This window comes from Clavelina lepadiformis, chromosome 4, assembly GCF_947623445.1.
Source record: "Clavelina lepadiformis chromosome 4, kaClaLepa1.1, whole genome shotgun sequence".
Lineage (NCBI taxonomy): Eukaryota > Metazoa > Chordata > Ascidiacea > Aplousobranchia > Clavelinidae > Clavelina > Clavelina lepadiformis.
In genome coordinates, this window is record NC_135243.1 from 17759636 (window position 1) to 17780230 (window position 20595).

Genomic DNA, 20595 nt, shown 5'->3' on the forward strand with positions numbered 1-20595 from the left:
ACTCCGCTACCGACAATAGATGCCTTAATTTGGCTGACGCATTTACCACCACGCGCCACAAAGTTATGTGCCAGTTACGCGTAACATCATAAAAACAGGCTCATGCGACGGATAAGGTCTTAAGATTAGGGGCGCGTCATTCAGTTTACGCAATGCTAATATACTATCCATTTGGAAACTTATCGGCAGCTATTAAATTAAAGATTGTCAAAATTTTTTGTAATAAGTATTTAGTGGTTTGAAATTTATTATTTGGCCATGAATTACAGTAGGCACAATGCAGTGAAATGCATGCATTAAGAAGAAAAAAAGGCAAAGCTACAAGTTGTCAAACTTATACTTTACACTTGTTGTACTCTGTCCTTTAGCATTAAAAGTTGTGGTCGTGCGCTGAAGGTTAGGTTTATGCATTAACTATAAATTATTGGCAAGGAATGGTTTTGTATTTTTTAAAAAGAGGCAGCTTACTCACATGATGACACCTTCAGCCCAAAAGATTTTCATGCAACTTTAGCATCCAATTATCACACCTTATGTTGCCCCAACGACAGATATTACTTCTGACTTTTGCATATTGTTATTTTATAAATTCAGCTGCATCTCTGTCTTAATGCAGCTGTAGCCTGTGAAGTCACCGTCACGGTGATTGCTTTACATTACGACGCCAATATTTGGTTGCAAATCTTATACTAAGGTAGTATTTACCCTCGGGCAATTGTATTTAAAAAAAGATGGTATTTGTATCTGACACACCCAGCCTTTCAAGTAAGAAATAAAATGTTTTACTCGTATGACCACGTTAAATGTCGGGCTATTAGCCTAGACGGTTTAACTAATAAATCAACTGGAATTAATTTGTGTTTGCCGTAACGTATACAAGTCATTCCTTGGACAACTACTAATTAGCAATTATTCACGCCTTAAGATGAGATTCGTGAGGAATAATCGCAAAACAGCATCTAACTTCACCATTCCTTTCGCTCTGATAGAAGCCGAAAAGACGACATGTAACATTGTCGGATGTTACTGCTATACGTCCAGTAGCGCAGTACACGTTCACAATTCGTTACAAGTCTGAAGAGCCTTAACTTAGCTTCACTTATGAAGGTGTCTTCACTTAATTTACCTGTTGAATTATTATCTGACTCTATTGTTGTGTGCGGTTAAAATACTCTAGCCTTTTGTTAGCCGAAAGGTTTTAATATTACAATAGAAATAGTTTACAAGAAAGGGTTTTATTGTAGGTGCTGTACACTTTCTCAATATTACACATAACCAAGAACATAAGTAATACTACAGATTATAACAAGTCAAATGATACATGAATTGCAATCACCATGACTGGCTCAAACAGCTCGTCTTTTGATTTCGCTGGTTCAAGCAGTTAACACTCTCTATTATGATGATTCACTCGACTAAATGTCGGTATCTGCTCACTGGTAGAAGTGCGAGCTTATAAAACGTGAAAGCGATGGAAGTTAAAATGTTCGACAAGAAAAACGCAGAAATTCATAACATGTGCAGCAAAGAAAACAATGTATTGATAATGTGAGATACATGTAGCTAAACTGAAACATTGAAACATAGATAAATAATTAATCTGTGTTGAAGTTCAGAAACGGGCATTTCTAATAAAGACTTCTTATCAGCACAGACGCTGAAAAACATTCGGGGAACGTATTAAAAGGAGCGTCCACACGAAGTTATTCAGCGCAGATTTCCAAATATAAAACGACAGTTGAAGTGTTTATCAAAAAGCAAATTCATAAACTTCAATCAATAACTAAAAAACACTTTTGCAAGAAATGATTGGATTGAAAACTTTGGACAGCATAGTAGCCCACCTGCGAATTGTTGCATATTTTGCTTTTATTTGCTCAATCAGCAAAAAAATCAGTCTGACAAAATGCAATGAACTTCCATAATTCTGCCAATATTAAGTTAATATAATTCAAAATTATTAATGTGCAGGTTAAAGTTTCTGTTTTGGTAGAATATTCTGCATAATTTATTTTAAATGTATTCAAAGAGTATAAAAGACAAGAGTAGAAACAATGACATAACAAAGGCATAGCATTTCGCTTCCGTGCAAATGTTATAGTTTTGGCGATAGCTGGTGGCCGGTCCAGGCTAAGGTTTAAATTTGGTGGGGCTTGCAAATATTGTTTCTTCGAGTATTTGTTCTAAAATTTGAAGCTCAAAACTTGTTGTAAAGTTTAGGTGGATGTTTTATAAATTTTAGTACAAGGATTTCGTCTAAACTAAGTATGTAGGAAGTCCAAACCTAGATCTCGTTGCAAGCCAAAATTCAGGCAGTTTCATAACGTGTTTTACGATAACAGCTTTTTGGTTTTATGTAGCCTACTTTGCATTAAAACGCATATCTCTCTAAGTTGGGTCATGATTCCGTATTATTAGTTGAGACTGTCAAACCACAAATCCTTTTAAACTGACTTGATGAACTGCATGCATTATTAACTTTTCTTATATCTTTGTAGCTTTAGCTTAGTATCATCTAAATGTCTTCAAGGAGCCACTTGTTTATTTCAATGCTGTACATTTAACGTGTTACTAGAAAAGCCCTGTAAAATTTTCAGGTTTAAGAGTTCACATTGCATATGTTAATATAATCCTCACAGTTATCAAGGTATGGTTCGTGAAACAATGTTAGCTTTAAAATCTCCTAACTCCAATCTGTCAAACAGGCCCAACACATTTTTATGTAAAAAATTTCGGTCCATGATTTGGACATAAACCCTTTGGTGCAACAACGGTTATTAAATACACACTAAGGATATAAACTGTACTATATTTTCAACATCACCTAAATTTGGGCATAGTCTCACCACATCTTTTTCCTAAATCTTAAGAAAAACTTATAGCAAAGTTACAGAAAGGACTGGTCGTCGTCATAAAGATCTACTTAAAGTTTGAGATGTATGTCTATTCTTTCCAACCATTTTTAATCAAGTTTATATATCCGTTGCTAAACAAGATGGAAAGCCTTTAAATCCGCAACCACTAAACAACGCTCAATATCGTCGTCCAATCACACACCGTTGTTTTAGTAATTAACAGACTTATGTATTTTAAAACGCTTTATTTGATCGAACAAGACATTGCTGTTTCCATTTTTTCAGAGATCATTGGGCCACAGAAAAAGATTGGCATGTGGATGTCGCCCTAACAAAAACGGTCGTATTCCGGCACATTAACTCCAATGCCCGGATTTTTCGGCATTTGCAAAACTTATCTTATCGAATCATTTGTATCTATAGTATAGTCACTGCTTCTTTTGCATAAGCGGTTTGGGGAAGTATTTCCAATAAAGCTACCAGTAAGAACCATAATAAAACGTAAAATAAACGTTATACAACACATTGTTCTGAGTGTTGAGTTAAGTGGCCAGATTAAAGAGGGTGTTATATAAGAAAAAGGAATTAGATATTTTGACTTTTGCATTTGTACACGTGGATTTTGTAGTTGCAATTAAACGATCCATTCCTCTGAACTTAGCCACCGAATATGTTCCACTGTAATTCCAAGATAAAGCAAAACCACAACCTGTGTAAGTAAAATATTTTCACGCAAAAACTTTACGTTATCATGACTGATATTTGTTCCTGGAATGCAAACTACAAAATGCATTGAAATAATATGTAAATTTTGGTGCTTTATCTATAGTTTCACTATATTCCTTAAATTCAGTTTGCTTATCATATAAGCACTGATGGATTTCATGAAAATTTTCTATAATTTGACCAGCAGTTTGTTGAAGATACGGATCATTTACTTTGGCAATTCGATCTGGAACGACAAGCAACCTGCTGAGTGCTGTGTTTGACGATCAGACAATTATGTTCTTGAGCTGACTATAATGGAAATGATTTTATTGAATCAGTATTGTCTGTAGCGTTCACGGTACGCCACGTAATATCGACGTAATAACCATCATGAATCACTCAAGTCCAAGATCGCGAAACACTCAATAGCGCTACAATCCTTTGTTAAGAAACAGTCCAATCAAGCTTTGCACTATCATGTTGAATTTGAACTAATTATTATAATATTAGCCATGAACACAACACTAAGTATTTACATGCTGAATATTGCAGCCGTTGGCATATGATCTACAAAGTACGACAAACAACAAAATGTCAAGGTAAAATACAGTTAGGTACATTTTTCTTCACGCAGATTGGGTCACCAAGAGTTTGTGTTAAGTTTGGTTGAAAAGCTGTAGAAGTAATGAATTGGACAAACTTCTTCAAAGATGCATGGTAAAGAAATATGAAGAGTTAACCAAAGTGAATTTGAAAGCATGAAAATGAAAGATGGTGAACCAAAAATGCTATGTACATATCGATAAAGGAGAAAAGGTATTTTAAGCAAAATCGTGTACCTGAAAATTGTTCCCATCTAAGACTAGTAAAACATCAACACAGAGTGATTTATAATGAAATTATTAAACATGAATTCCCAAACATATTGCCAACTCGGATTTTTGAATTTTTCCATCATTGTTTTTATCCGCATGGCGGAGTAGCTGATCCTTCAATCCATCTACTTCTTGAGCCGTTATGGGTTCTTGCTAAAACAAGGCAAGTACGTTTGAAATATCTTCATAGGTGGGCAGTACCGCGGTACTTTTTCTGTACCGATATCGGTACCGTTGGTACACGGTACTTTTCACGTGATAATTTCGAAAGTTTAACAAATATGTTTTCAATTCAGGTTAATTAATTCTTAATACTAATTTTAGAAACTGCTGATCTTTTTTAATCAAAAAATGTCAAGTAAAATTGCAAGCTATTAACGTCACATATGTTTTGACCTGGAGTTACGTTTACCGGGACATAATAGCGGCAAACATTGCATTAGCAGCAGCATCTTTTACACATAAAGTACCGGGACCTAGTACCGAATTACTTTTTTAAAATGTACCGAATACCGGAACCGTCGGTACATTTTTTGCCAAGTACCGGTACCGTTACCGACGGTACTTTCAAAGTACTGACTACCCACCTCTGCATATCTTACATGCCAAAATTGATCGCAAAAAAATCATTAATTTTCCTGCATCAAAGGTTAAGATAGAAATAATAACCAAGTTGTGTACCTTGATGCTTTCCATCAGATCTTTAACAAAGCCATCTAATTCGGCACCTTCAAGTGCACCTGTTCGGCTCTGAAACATACAGTATTTGTGATAAGACAACGAATTTTAAACGTACATTAATCCTAAACAATGATTTCCGTGTGGTTAGGCTCGTCGGGTAGGCCTTACCTCATCATAATAACTAAATATTTTCTCAAAATCACGCTTTCGTTCTTCTTGTGAGCTGTCCTAAACACAACAAAGATAATAATTTAATCAAACAAAATAGTCAATTAAGGTGTTATTGATTGAGCGGCATTTCTGACCTAAAGCATAGTACTACAGTGACTCGGTAAGGATGATGTTTGTGATGGTGATGACATGACAAAATATGTCTTAGTTAGAGCTTCTCAACCCTTCGGTAACCGATTGATTTGGCTAGGTTGTTTTGAAAATTTCAAAAGTTGTGTGTTATGGGTGAGAATTTTGTTACGCAACTGATTATTATACAGTAGCTTCGCAGTGTTGTAATTACTCGAGTCACGGTATGACGATTGTGACGGCAAAAAAAAGACAACTTTAAGTAACAAAAACGTACATTTATTCAAAAAAAATTACAGCTGTCTGTAAAAAGTATCAACATGACTAATTTGTAGACAGTTATGACGTTATAGTAACCAATTTAATGCAACGCATAATACGACCTCAAAATAGTTTTTTCGTTAAAGACATTGACATGACTCGAAACGAGTCACAACTTAAATTGACTCGAGTGAGAAAAAGTGACTTATTACAAATCTGGTAGCTTGAGACACAGTGATCGTTAGGCAAAACTGAAAGTGTCAGTATTTGTGTCACCTTGTTTTGTATAATAATGACGTAACAAGAGAATGGCAGGAATCGTTAGAACAGTTTAGTAACGAAACGGTAAGAGACTGCCAACTAAAAGCTTAAGTAATTTAGGGAAAACACACCCACAACATATAATACCAAATCGTTAACAATACAACGAATGACTACTGCTGACGCGATACTTTTATATTTGTTGTTGTATGTATTGCTATAATTTTGATATTTATTTCATGTCAATGCAACCCACGAGTGATTAAACCAATCAACAACCATGGGTTGAGTCACCATAAGGATGAATGATCCTGGGTTAAATCGTGAGTTGAATTGACCGACCATCGCGCATGTGAGATGTGTTCCGGCCATGTGGTTGTGATCTGTTCGTCGTTGTTTATGCTCGTAACCTACGTCTGGTTTCTTAGCGTCAGCACGAAATTTTCTTCGTACTGTCTATGGCAGTATAAATTGAATGATTACCAACACATCAACCAAAATTTGTTGAAATTTGACTTTTACAAAACCAAATGATAATAATCTAAGGGAAATATATCGGTTTCTGGAAATATCTGGCGTTTGAAAATTGGGTAGCATTGCACGGCGTCCCAAAATTGCAATTTAGGGAAACGCTTTGTTTTACATAGATGTTAACGACAAGTTTTGTATTTTTATGCAAGTTGTGGTACGAGTTATACAGCATAAGCAATTCTTATTAACTGCATAATAGTTATCGATATAATAATAATCCATATTAAATACAACTGTTTAATCAATGTTGTGGCGAGGTGGTCGCTAATTTTTTTGTGCCTAAGATTTGGTTCGGGATTGAAAAAGATTGAGAAGCACTGTCCAAACTCCAATACATGCTCTAGCAGTCTAAAGTAAACACAGGTAGTTTTAGTTGTTGAATACCTCGATATTGAACTGAAGCAAAAAGTTTTCTGAAATATTTATGAGTCGCGCCATGTCATACAAATCCAATTGTCCATCGTGGTTTTTATCGAAAAGCTTCATCTTGAACAAAGTAAAGACTGATGATTTTACATTATTGTTCAACTTTGACAATTTTCGAATAATATTGTGTAATTTCATAGTAAAATCAGCAGACAGTATTTTCGAAGCAATTGACAACGTCCTGAGGAAATACTTACAATCGATTGGGAATATTCCGTCAGTTTATCAGGAGTAACGTTTGCTCCAGCAACTCTCACGTAATCACCGATAAAGTCCTTGACACATGTCACAAACAAAGTACGTAAAGTTAACACTTCCTAATTTAATCTGACGAAACTCGTTATAAAAACAACTTGCGCAAACAATACACTCGATACAATGCTTAAATCTATACGTTGTAATATCCTTATGGGTTTGTTTTCCGTCCGGTATTGATTTTTCGAGATAGTTTTATTTAAAGCTCCAAACAAAAAGAAAGGGAGACGCCTTTCGTTTTGCGATCAATTTTTCAGACTTTGCACAACTGGTATTTGTTCAAAATTTGATTAATAAGGTCTGCCAGTAAAACAAAATTTGTCGCTTCGCAGATGCTCATATTGACCACCTGGAAAACCTACCACCAAGAGCAATTAAACAAATAAAACTATATTAAACATTAGCGAAGACTAAAGAATTTTAAAACTGAGCATCCCACCTTCAGCTCTTCAACATTCAAATATCCACTGCAACTCTTGTCATATTTTCGCCAGATCTAAGAAGCATAGTTTCAAAGTTAAAATCAAACCGCTAATATAAAAGCTTAAAATACATTTCGTAGCGCCAATTATATTTTCTGTCAACACGGTAAGACCTTATAAACACCAACTCCTTAAAAAAAGAGCTACAGTAATTAATTATTCATATTGAAGTAAAACCGAAGGTGCTTAAAATAAATTATGCACGATTCCAAAAACAAATTTGAGAAAAATTGGGAACCATAGGTTCAATAAGTCATTGACAAACAATATCCCGTACAAATAACTGATTCACCTGCATGAACGTAACGCTTGAATCAAGAGGAATTTTGCGTCGAAACAAAAGTAGAAAAACTTCATCAGAGGGAAGCAGCATTTTTGCAAGCTGAATGGAAAAGATCGAAAGCTAATACAAAAGCGTATCTAGTAGTGCATCCAACATTTACTTTATTGTTGGCATATTCAGTACAAGCTCTTCCTGAATGTGTTGTTTTGGCTAGACACAAACCATGTTCAGTAGCCTACTACAAAACAGAGTACTTATATTTTAGTTGACAGAATTTGTCACGATTGAAAACTGTAGCATTTGCAGGTAAATGGTACAGGTCTCCAAAATTTTACTAATAAGATTTACCCAGCAGCAAGCACATTCCACAAATATAATCGATCAATCTGATAGCGTAAGTTTTTCATCCGTGTTGTAGCAGATATTGCATATAGGTTATCATCAAATACAATACTCCATTTCCGCGTTGTGACGTAAGAGTGGTATGTAGTACTACATACAAGTTTCGTTTGGAATAAAGTAACTAGCCTACATGTCGTCTTACGTACCTCGCTCATGGAAATTCGTTTATCTCCATCTTTGTTGTAAGCAGACATGAAACTAGCCTTGATGTCAGCATGTTCCGCTTTTGTCGGTTCCTATACCACAATTACGCATATAAGTTCCTATTGGTAGTTAGTTAGGTGTACACTTGTTTCGTCAAGAACTCTTCAAAAGTTTCAATGTCACAGCTTTATGCAGAAACACTTAACCTTTTTCAAGATACGCTTAGAAAGTTCGTAGAAGAAGGCATCCAATTCGTGGTCCTCAATGAAGCCGCTCTCTGTGTGCATATAACTAATGCAAATTACCCATATCCATATCACGTATGTTCCCATTGTATACTGTATATAATACAATACAATAATACAAAAATTGTTGAAAGTACTCACGATTTAGATCAAACTGGTTCCATATATTTGCAAATTGCTGAGCATTTATGAAGCCATCCTTCATACTGTCCATTGCGAGCAACAAAATCAAGTCTGTTAACAAGAACCTACAAAACTAATACCAATACGTTAAAAGAAACCTATATCAAACACTTAGCTCCTGCTCTATGAATCGCTATAATGCTAAGTAAAACTGCAGTAAGGTATTACATCCTGTTGCGACAATTTTACTTTTAGTCTGTTTTATGCAAATTGTGCACAAACTGGCTGCATTTTTTATGTGTTGCCACACATTCTAGTAACCTAGTAGAAAGAAAAGATAAATATAAATAAATTATTCATGCCTACGCGTTGATAGAATGTTTGTTTAAAGCGTTACGGTTTGGCGAGATCGTTCAAATGCTGTCTTTTATTGGCAGCAAATAATTCTATTTAACATGCTTTGTTTTCTTTATCTTCAATCGTCAAAGCAAACAGCTGAAAGCACAGCATCTTTAAATTATTTCGTTACTCTGTTTTCATTGACGGATTGATTAAATAAGTCATGCAACTCATTCAGCTCATTAGGTTATTTATGGATCAAGGCATAACTACGTACTGTACTGTGTTACGATAAGGATTACTCGTCTTATGCAACTGCGTTAGTGACACGCTGATATGGGTTAAATCATTAGCTCATTAAATATCCATGTATGAACATGGTTTGTCAGGATAAAGAGTTAACTCCACCTTATGCCCATACCATGGAGGTGTTACCGTTAAGTTAGATTTAGTTTCCCCTCCCATTCTACCCATCCTCTCAAACAACTGCCCTTACCCTGATGAACGTAGCCTACCTTTATAGAAGAGCTCGTGTTTTACTTGGCTGCCCAAGCCTAACAAACTGTGTTACCTATACATACCCACATAATAAGGAAATGGCTGAACACATGTTTAGAATTATGAATGCCACTTCAAACGATCAGTTCGTACCGAAACACAGCTTACTTATGCATTAATCCTCAATTAGAGTAATGGATTTAACTTCTTATAAAACTTTAAAATCATGCAGACACTGTAGTAGTACAACTGCAACACTGGAGTTGCAACATCGCGCATTGCATCATGTGACAGTTTCCTGACGCAGCAACGGTCGTTCTAAGTTCTAACGCTTGTTTATTTCACAGCACGTCAATCTACGGAGGGAAGTACACGTGAGAAAACTATATTGACAACAAGAGTATTGTTGAAAAAAGGCGGCCCTATGATTTGTATAGCTGAATTGTCGAATCTAGACAAAAAATCTTTTTTTCGTTGTCAGCGTTCTAAGCATTAGTTGGATCGAAAGGAACTAAACGGGACTCCAATTGTAGAAAATTTTGCTTCATTGTCATAAGCCGCAGTCTTGATTTACTTGCAGTCTTTGAAATATAATGTGAAGAGGTTACGCTTTAACATGTTTGCGTGCGTAATGGCAGCTCTACACACCTTACTTTCCAACTTAATCCATACGTAGGCGACAAAACAATTCGTACCTCATACAGTAGTTATTATTGTAACTATGTTCCATTGTACAGGCAGCTCGACCGGAGATTTTGACCTGCGTCCGCAGTGTGAGTAATGTAATGCAAATAATGTAAGATTAATGTTTGTCCATACTGTCTGCAAACTCTACTTTTGTCAATGCACTGTACTTTCCAAATCGTCAAGTCAATTTTTATGAAGCGTCATATAATCTTTAGGTTAACCGCATTCAAATGCCAACATAGCTTTTATACCAATAAACATTTTTATTGTAACAATGCGATGGGTTTAATTTTGACTAAAAAATTAGTTTGCAAGTTCTTTCCACGTCGCCATATGATTGAAACCTCTTGACTGCAAGAAACCCATTGTTGTACCTGACATTTGGATCCACATAGAGGGCAAGGCGAGTGTCACCTTAACGTATTCAACAGTAATGGTCCTTGGTATTGGTCATGATAGCATTAGTGCGTGTGGTAATCTGAGTAATTCTTACTAATTGCAATAAACAGCATCGTTGGCCTCCAACTTTCAGTGTTTGTAAAGACGGTATGGATTACGACGTTTAAAGTTTTGACACTGGCCACAATGACAAAAACAACACAGCCTTGAAATAAAATTGTCACGAACGCAACCAAACCACATGCAGTGGTGCTGTGGGGATGGTGATGTCGATTGTTTTAGGTTGGCCTAAAGCCAAAGGCTTTTGTCTTTCTTTTAGAACTCCTTGACTATTTTATCTTTGACTCCGTTGCATATGCTATCTCTGATTGTTTCTTTAAGTCAGCACAACATTCATAAAGTCTAAATTGTTATATTTTCCAAAATACAGTCGTAGTCACATCAGAAACAATTTCATATCCATTTTGTAATCCGTAAAGAGCTATCACTTCCATTGAATCATGAATAAGCGAGAGGGGGAAAGAGAAGAGCTTCACGTTTGAACTAAGCCTAAGTTTTATATCGCTTTATCTGAGCCAATCAGCGACAGACATGTTGCTTGCATCATGCTACGTGTAACATATGTAATACGTAACATATTCTACGTCACTGAGGTTTTTCACCACAAACGCTATCAAACTTCATACACTCTAAAATGCGACGCTAATTGAAAACACTCATATACTAGGTCACTATGTCGGTTTAAGAATTCAATGTTTGAATAACATGATTAACCAAGGATAACACAGCTGTCTAAATATTACATTTCATCTAACTGGAGAACACACAATCCCTTATTAAAATGCCAATTATATAGCTTATTACAATTTACTATTACAATTACCATAGTGCAATCAGTTAATTGCTGAAAACGGGTATGATTTAACCAGCACCAAACGCTTAACTGAGAGTTGTTGGCATGCAGAAAGCTGTTACTTATGAAACGTGTGATGTCACACGGTGGTGTTTTTTACTTTTAGTAACTTCTCGCACCTGATCACATTTGCTGTCTTAATTCATATCAACTATTTATGATAAAAACAAACCAAATGATCACCAAAACAATCAAAAAGTTTTTTGTCTTGTCCAAGTAGCAAAAAACCTTTTGGGAGGATTTTGTACTTCTCTCTCTGTAGTATAAAATAATATAATACAAAGGACCTTTGTTTACCCGAACCCAGAAAAAACGGTATCCCCACTTTCCGACATGATAGTGCTAGGTACGATTTCTTCCCACCCCCTTTCAACCCTTAAGCTGGAAACCTAGCAGTCCGACTCCTACACGGCAATTTAGAAACGGTTGTCTGAAATCAATATAAAAAACACTCGCTAATCCGGATTACGGCAAATGTTATATAAAGTAATTATACGTCAATTTTCCACATTTGTCACATACCAATGCTGTTTTTTTTTGGCTCAGTCATTCACCAATTTTTTAACGTAATCTCTTCATTTTAGTCACAGTTAGATCTTCAATACGGTTCTTTTTTCGCGTTTTATTGTAGTGTAGTCCTAAATACATGCTATCTTACAGAAATTGATTTCCCTATGTTATTCTTTTGACTTCGCTTATTCGTATACCTCGCTAAACCCACATTTTTAGACAAATTATAGTGGTCCAGAGTAACAAGGTCTGGCTATACTAGACAATATTCTTACGTAAGTTAAAGAACATGAAGTATAGTGAATAATTATAATTCACCAAAAGCTAGTTCACGCAGCCCGTTGTTAAAGATAATCGGTTCGGTTAGGAGGATGGCTACGCAAAAGGTTGATTTCAACTACTCAGGAGTTAATTGAAGTTAGAGTGTTAGACTGTAGAATAGATTTAGGTTAGGTTCAAGTTATTACGTTATAACATCTAAGTTAAAAGTGAAAAGTAGCTTCGAAAGTATACGATTTTTTCAGATGAAATAGTAACAGACAACTTAAAGGATAAACAGATAAGTTTGCACGAGCCGCTCAGGTACAAGTTCCGTACTTAGCAGGATGATTTTTAGGTAGAATTATAACCTTTTGAGGTATGCCTATTGCTAAAAGCAACGAAAAAGGGATGTATCCTACAAAATATTAATTAATAAATAGTAGTGCAATGACTGAAATATCCATAAACTCGTCTAATCATAACACATAATCGTATGAACAAACGGCATAAATCCACAAGTCTAGCAGTATCTTATGAGTTATGACTGCAAGGATTAAAATGAAAAGCATTAACAAATCACTAATTATGAACCACAATGTACACGCACACATTCCAAGGCATCATTCGAAGATAAAAGTGACATCGGTGCCAGCCAATTTCTCGCTCATTATTTTATCCATTTTTTCTGATTGCGCGACTGTAAAGAAGTTTTTCCAATCTCCAACCTGACCTGCGTTAAAGGTAAACCAAAAACATTGCATTAAAATAGCTGATGGAGTATAAAGTCTGCAGTTTGATAACGTTCCCAAATCGCACAGAATACGACTTAGGACTTACACTCTTACAGGTTCTAGGATAATGCATCGACGTATGATCAACATATGCTTCGACAACCCATCTCAGATTTATCATGCTTGTCAAGATAGCATTTAGTAAAAGTATAATAACTTTCTTCTTCTTTATGCCAGAAAATATAGTTGCAAAGGATAATCTGTTAACGTTTAATTCTTTATAAGTTATATGACACCAATCAATCATATTAGCATTACTTCCTGGTTTGTATCCAAAATGTCACGTTTAGTCTCAACGTTCCTGGTAATGGTAGATAGAGTTTTACGATCGATATATCATTTATGACGATTAAATTGAAACGAAAGGTTTTAACGCCACCGAAGTTTTTTTCGGAGAATCCGCGTTCAAATCATTGGAAGTACAAAGTCGTAAACTTGGAATGCAATAATTATGCTTCTGGGATTAACAGGAAACATTGCTGATACTAAGTTAATTTTTACCTCCACAAGAATGTTATCAATGTCGTTCATAGGCGCCAAGGATGCAAATGATTTTCTTGAAAATACCATATAAAGTGTTTTTTAAAACAGAATCAAACTAACATTTATGCTTGTGTATACGTCACTCACGTAGACAAATTGCCTTACATAGAATTTAACAAAGTTTTATGGAATACGGCGCTCTCTATCGATTGTCATGTTTTGCGCATGCAGCACAACGAGCGGTAACTAAACGAAGCGTTAGATTGTATTCAAAGAAGAATAACGCAACTGCGCTATTACAACAAGAACAACCACGGCATTCATGACCTGCGCGCATAAACATGGCGACTGGGATCAAGCTGGCAACTTGTTTGATTTGTTTACTAAGTGCTGTTTATTTTGTCCGGGTAAAATAAAGAATCATTGAAAGATTGTTACTGTGAATAAGGATACGTGAATAGAATAGCAGAATACAACAAGCTCAATTCATGAAAAGCTCAGTTAATGATTACAAAAAATGCAACAAGCAGGTTATACGGCGTTTCATATCTGAACGTCATAAATACCCAGTTACAGTACTGCTAAATGTATGTATTCGAATATGAGAATGCATTTCATTTCGCGTCGTAAAAGTGCATAATTCTTCGCTCTGCGCGTTTTGAGCGAGTTGGGCCGAAGCAAAGAACTTAGATCGAGCTCTTCAAAATCTTGGCAACTTTCGACGCCATCCCAAATGTACTAGTGGCCCACCCACTTTGGAAATGGTTCCACCATCGCTAACACTAGATGCAACCTAACTATATTTCACATACACTTGTCTTTACGAAGTACAATGAACGAAATGTGTTTAAAACTCCCACACCTTTAGAACCATCGAACGACGTACCACAGTGCATTTTGATGCATCGTTTGGTTACCTCTGAGTTAAAGTACCTAAAATATTTTACTTTGATTTACCTTTGCGGTACATCTTCATTTTTGTTAAGAGGGCACTTTCGGCTGTTGAAGCTAAACAAAAAAACTTGTAATTGAGGTAAATTAAGTGGTTTTCTTGCCGTCTTGCACACAAGTATGCACTGAAAATAACTGGCCATTTCTATGCTGAAGCAATAGATCACATATAAATATCAATTCAAAGAATACTTGATAAAACTAACATGCTTCAAGACTTCTCCTCAGAGAATGAAATGTCGTATTTTTAACAACTCTTGTTATTGTATCGTCGCTACTATCGCAGCCGATAAACCTTGCTATTTTTTTCACTGCACTTGAGGGATTCTAAAAGCATAAAACACAACCAAATCGAGATTATACTACTGTTGTGGTTTGCTGATGGTTACAGGTTGCGTTATAAGATAAATTGAAAATCATCCACGAATTATTCTGCTTCCAACATCATACGCCTGATTATGCAAGACAATGTTTAAGTTGGTGATACCAAACTAGTAGTTTAAAATAAAACAACTAGTGCAAGAAGACAACGTTCTAGAATCTAGTAAATAACAAAACCAATCGAAGGAATAACATAATTCATTCAACAAAAAGTGCTACGAACGTGGGCAGAAACAACTTTCATACCTGCTTAATTTTTTCATAAGTCACAAACATGATATCAGCCTCATTTCTATGAGGAATCCAGGTCAAAATATTATCTGGATAAAATTGTCCTTCTTTTAAATTATCTGGTAGAGCGCCTAATGAGAGCAAAAAGAAACTTCAGACACGTTGACCTGCTTCAGATTATCGGTAGAAGTAAACTCGCTAGAAGGTAATCAACACAAAAATTTATCTTTTAACTAAAGAATTTAGAATGTACGGGAGGCTACACAATCGCTTTTAATCCATCAATACAATTCTGGCAAACCTCATTCATTACGCTACCAATGACTTGAAGAACACTGAACTATATACATTATCGTTGTTTCACACATTTTCATACCTGCTGTATAACTCTCAAACCATTTATTCCAGTCTGAGGGAACTCTCTTGTCAAATGAAGGTAATTTAAGATAAGGAAATCCTTGCGAAAAATGATACCACGACACTGCTTGATCCTTCGGATTCCTCATAATGTATATGATCTAACAATGTTTGCAACAGAGTCTTTACTATCATTGGTAACTTATTCCTATAACAATAGGCCATAGAGCCAGGGTTGCGTTAGTGGGGCTCAGCCCTTCAAATGATAACAAAGCGGGTGAAATGGGGCTATTGGGGCATGGCTAACATGATTCAGTTGAAGGTGTATCACTGCGTGTAAGAACAAGAAAAGCAAAAACAGGTGTTTCCAAAAGGAACCGAATAGACCTATGAATTGGTAATTCTACATTAACACTTCGAGGTTTAGACGTGACTACTTCAGAGTTAACGTGGTTGTATAATAATTAATCGTTGTATAATCTGACGCCTTATGCGGTTTCTGCTTACTACTGTAAATCTCTACTTACAGTGGTTCTTAAACTGGGGGGCGTGTAACATTCATAAGGGGGGCGCGAGAGATGACAAACTGTCTATTATATGAGCTATGTCTAAACATGCTTTCTTGACTTTCGCTATAGGTTCATTTTTATTAAAATTTTAAAGTGTGTCACGATGGCAATTGTATTTTTGAAATTTGATTCTGATATACGTCAATTGTTACGTCATAATATCTGTTGTCTCTCCGCGTTGAAGCGTATTGTTTTCCTTTACTCATTCATGCAATCCTAGCTCGACTAAACTGTTCTCTTTTAGCGTGACCTGTTTTTCTCACAACGGGGGGCGGTGTAACAAGAAAAACTTTTACAAATGTATCACTTGTAGAAATACTTAACTTACACAAATGCATTTTCTTTAGTTTTACAATAATGATGTACACAGGAAACCAGATGTTTTTGCTACTAACCTGTAAATATCCGATCAGTTTACGACGTATAATTTTCGAGTCATTAACGATTGAAAACTTGTGTGCAGTGTCGGCCACACATAATAAAAATAGTAATGTCGTGCACCCGGTTTAAATACGGTAAAACCAACGTCAGCCAATATTAAAACCGTAAAATGAAGTAAAACTTAAATTTAGTATTGATTTAATAACCAGATATTTTAGTAATTAAACTAATTGTATTGAATGGAAAAAAGAGAAAGTATGACCAAAATTATCTGACGTATGGCTGTATAGATACCACAGTGAACAAAAAAGTCGTACCGCGATGCGTGATATGCTTAGAAAAGCTAAGCAACGACGCTTTGAGACCAAGTCGTTTGCAGCGTCATCTTCATGAATATAAAGACAAAACCTAGGAACAAACTTGACTGTGCAGCCGACCTAAGATGTGCATTATCTTCCACAAAGCCTCGAGTTAATCGTTTGGTTTCCCAAAAACAACTAAATCCTTCTCATTAATGAAAGTTAATTGAAAATAAATTGCTGTTTTGTTTAATGCTTTTTTATTTTACAATGAGGGGGGGGCGCGAAATTTTTAGGTACCGTCAAGGGGGGCGTGTGCCAAAAAGTTTAAGAACCCCTGGTGACCTGCTCTACTACTTTACTAAGATTCAGAGTTGCTCAGTTATGATGTAATCATAAGCATTAGTAAGGAAAAGTATAAAATATGTCACGAGTTTGACAGCGTAAATGAAACAAAATATTTGTGTCCATAATAACCATATGCTACATTAACTTACCGATGTATAAATTTTTTAAAGTTTTTCACGCTTCAGAGCGTCCCAGTAAAAAGCTAGAAAAACCATTGCCTAGAGCAGTGGTTCTAAACCGGTTCTACGTTTCGCAAGTTATTGCGCACTGATCACTAGTCCAGGAAAACGGTTGCGAAAATTATTTTTATTTAATGCAAAAACTTATTGGTTTGAATGTGGGTGCCGCCAAATCTTTTGGTTGTTTGCAGGGTGCCGTAAGCCAAAAAAGGTTGAGAACCACTGACCTAGAGCGTTATACCTTAACATTTCGGCTTTTCCATTTTTCCAGGTTAATAAGAGTAGCTGGCAAATGTGTAATAAAAATGCGCCGTCGAAATGGTAACTTGTCCACGATTTTGAAGACTGACACTGTTGAAAACGTACATATGGTATTGAGCATGAAAGCTTAATGATGGACTACGCTAGCGTGACATATCTACCACAACGTTTGTAAACATTCTTCCATCAATGGAAATAATGTTTCTCTGTTATCGTATCAAAGCACAGCATAGCCTACGCAGAATAATTGCAGAGCGGTCAGTATTTTGTTTCTGGTAGTTAATTGTTAACTGAAGTTTTGGGGGATTCATGCTGTTCACTGCGAACCCTTGGCATTCTTTGTATAAACCTCATTTTCAAAATCGAAGTGCTGAAAATAACAACCTACCAGGTCCACATTCAAGGTACAAAAAGGGCATTGTCATTTCGTCGCTCAGATGTTTCTGGTATTTATCGTCTCCATATAACAGGTACCGTACGATTCCATACACCCAATGCGTTCCTACATAAAAAGAATTCAAAATATATTCAGAGTTAGAGTAAACATTTGCAAAGCTTAGCTACCTGTTTTCGGATAAGAAGCTATAACGATGTCTCCATCTTTAGGTTGCCATGATTCGTAGCAATACTGAATAGTCGTGGACGGAAAAATCGGACCGAATATATGGTCCTTCCAAGTTGTTATATCACCGGTGGTTGACATTTTTGGAAGAAACATTTCGATTTTCTTCAAGTCATCTTCATTGCCTTCATAGACATTAGCAATAAACTGGTCCATTATTGAAATTTGATAAATAATACAACTTGTGCTGCCTTCTAAAACTACCAATGACTGCAAAGAGCAAATCTAATCGAAAACGACAAGACTGGTTAACACAAAAACACGGCTGGAAGCGATTTACCTACGTTGAATATTTACAATACATTATCGTTTCCTCGCATGTTTTGCTGTTATGATTGCACAATGACTTCACACATCATACTTCACAGAGGTCGGGGCTAGCTGCTATTCTCCCCTAAAGCATTTTGAGCTGTTTCTAAGCAGATCAGGTACTTTTTACCATACCTAATTTGCTTTACTGGATACCGCATTTGTTCAGTGTACATCAGTTAATGTGTTACTAAACGTGATAATCAGGGTAACTCGGACTCAGTTCTTTATGTCCACTGTATATGTTGATAAGAGGTTTTCACATTTCCAAATATGACGCTGCTGGTTGTAAGTACCTGTATCAAATTAAGTTTGGCAGACATTTTTTAAGAAACAGATAACATTCAAATCCATGAAGCAAAATTCATTATTCCAAAGATGATTTCAAACATTTCGATAAACAGTAGAATTTGCCTAAATCACTACCTCAAGGATAACAGAAAAAGCGGTGACTTACGCAAACAAAACAAAATCGAATTTGTTATATTGCACTTTCTGAGATACTACATTTAGATGAAATACGTAGTACATTGTTTTTGTTTAAAAGTAAATGTTTGTCAAGATACTACGTTTTTTATTTTGTACGTAGAATAGCATTCTAGCCTAAATGGGTTTGTAGATTTAATGGCCGTGCTAGTTGTCACCAGCAATTATTGCCTTAATTATTATTTCAAAGCACGTTTTGAGCTTAGATCACTTTTTGTCGTTCGTTAGCGCGTGCATGTAGTAACTGGATTGATTTTTTCGTCCCCACCGAGCTTTAAATAGATTGATAAATAAATAGAAAGGTTGATTGAAATCTTCCTCGTATCTAACAGTCCTAGGCTTCTTCGATCATAATAATCTGCTTGGTGGTTTTCTGACGACAGAAAATGACTTTTCACTCAACATCGTATGCAACTGCGCTATATTCTTTATTCCAGTGCTCTTCAACCGGTGTGCACGGTGCACCAGTACGAAAAGGTGTACAAGGGTGCATCACAAAGTAGACAGATACTTTTTACAAAAACTTTCTGCAAGCAAAAGTGAACCATTGATATTTGACTTTCAGGATATTAGAAAAAAGATGAACACCCTAAAAAAAACTTGAGTTAGTTGTTCCACTCACGCGAAAGAGAGAACGGATTCTTTTTTTGCTTGTGCGACACTTTATTTGAGTGGTGTCTTCACAGTTGACTTGCGGCGTATTACGCAATGGCAATTATTACCAAATTGTTACATCCAGGACGGCTAGACTGTGGTGCAAACGAGCCTTTATTTCGAGCATCCAAACCATTTCGTTTTACATTATTTTAACGTCATCCAGCTAGCTGCTAGTCTAATTTTTGGCATTAAAAAGCGTTATGTTTAGGCTATTTATTGTTTTAACGATACTGTGTATGGGCAGGGGTGCTGAAAATAATATTTATATTTATTCCACTTTTTCTTTTCTCGAAATAGATTATTTCCATTGAAGCTTTTATTGAAATAAATAATTTACATCGAAGCTTTCAAAGAATAAATAATTCGTTCAGTGTTTGACAATAAATTATTCTTCACTAAACAAATTATTTTCTACAACATGATTTATTCATCGTCGTCATTACCAACTACATTCATTATCTTGTTGACCTCACTGACTCCCCACAGTTGTTTGTTTGCATGTAGAAACAATTGCGACTCAAAGTTAGAAGGAGTGAGTCGTTTTGATGACATTGACATTGATGACATTGAGTCGTTTTGATGACATGGTTAACTTAAATTAACTTAATACCGTAACTTAAGTAAAATGAATTATTTTGAAGCTAGCCGAATAAATAATTTTGAAAGAAAAGAATGAAAAATAAATTATTCTCGAGGAATTATTTAAATAAAATATATTTTTGAGCAGGTTTGGTGTATGGGACTTAACACATTTCCTAACTACTGGCATTGCAATTTACTAATATTTAAAAACTGCCAAAACAACTAGCTTCAGTGGGAGGGATGTGAAAGCAATACTACTCTTAACCGCT

The 20595-nt window shown here is 35.7% G+C and overlaps 2 protein-coding genes across 2 annotated transcripts; both read right to left on the minus strand.

Moving 5' to 3' along the window:
* Nucleotides 1-3869: 3869 nt before the first annotated feature.
* On the minus strand, nucleotides 3870-9009 carry LOC143453095 (secretagogin-like). Its single transcript, XM_076954243.1, has 10 exons — nucleotides 8851-9009; nucleotides 8671-8741; nucleotides 8467-8556; nucleotides 7928-8017; nucleotides 7593-7649; nucleotides 7096-7173; nucleotides 6857-6958; nucleotides 5288-5347; nucleotides 5120-5188; nucleotides 3870-4591 (listed from the first exon to the last, which is right to left on the minus strand). The coding sequence occupies exons 1-10, from the start codon at nucleotides 8921-8923 to the stop codon at nucleotides 4466-4468; spliced, it is 816 nt and encodes a 271-aa protein (XP_076810358.1). The 5' UTR covers nucleotides 8924-9009; the 3' UTR covers nucleotides 3870-4465.
* A 3889-nt stretch (nucleotides 9010-12898) lies between these two features.
* LOC143452623 (sulfotransferase 1B1-like) lies at nucleotides 12899-19651 on the minus strand. The gene is made up of 8 exons (XM_076953664.1): nucleotides 18235-19651; nucleotides 18059-18172; nucleotides 17651-17760; nucleotides 15653-15794; nucleotides 15292-15407; nucleotides 14871-14991; nucleotides 14671-14721; nucleotides 12899-13169 (listed from the first exon to the last, which is right to left on the minus strand). The coding sequence occupies exons 1-8, from the start codon at nucleotides 18446-18448 to the stop codon at nucleotides 13060-13062; spliced, it is 978 nt and encodes a 325-aa protein (XP_076809779.1). The 5' UTR covers nucleotides 18449-19651; the 3' UTR covers nucleotides 12899-13059.
* Nucleotides 19652-20595: the final 944 nt, after the last annotated feature.

What these genes read in the sequence shown, in the direction of transcription:
- LOC143453095 (XM_076954243.1), bottom strand. Translation starts at nt 8,923, where the DNA reads ATGGACAGTATGAAGGATGGCTTCATAAATGCTCAGCAATTTGCAAAT. An exon ending in AACGAATTTCCATGAGCGAG is followed by an intron (nt 8,018 to 8,466) that starts GTACGTAAGACG and finishes TTTTCCATTCAG; the next exon opens with CTTGCAAAAATGCTGCTTCC. An exon ending in TATTTAGTTATTATGATGAG is followed by an intron (nt 5,189 to 5,287) that starts GTAAGGCCTACC and finishes TGTATGTTTCAG; the next exon opens with AGCCGAACAGGTGCACTTGA.
- LOC143452623 (XM_076953664.1), bottom strand. Translation starts at nt 18,448, where the DNA reads ATGGACCAGTTTATTGCTAATGTCTATGAAGGCAATGAAGATGACTTG. An exon ending in AGCTTCTTATCCGAAAACAG is followed by an intron (nt 18,173 to 18,234) that starts GTAGCTAAGCTT and finishes CTTTTTATGTAG; the next exon opens with GAACGCATTGGGTGTATGGA. An exon ending in GAGGAGAAGTCTTGAAGCAT is followed by an intron (nt 14,722 to 14,870) that starts GTTAGTTTTATC and finishes TTTTTTGTTTAG; the next exon opens with CTTCAACAGCCGAAAGTGCC.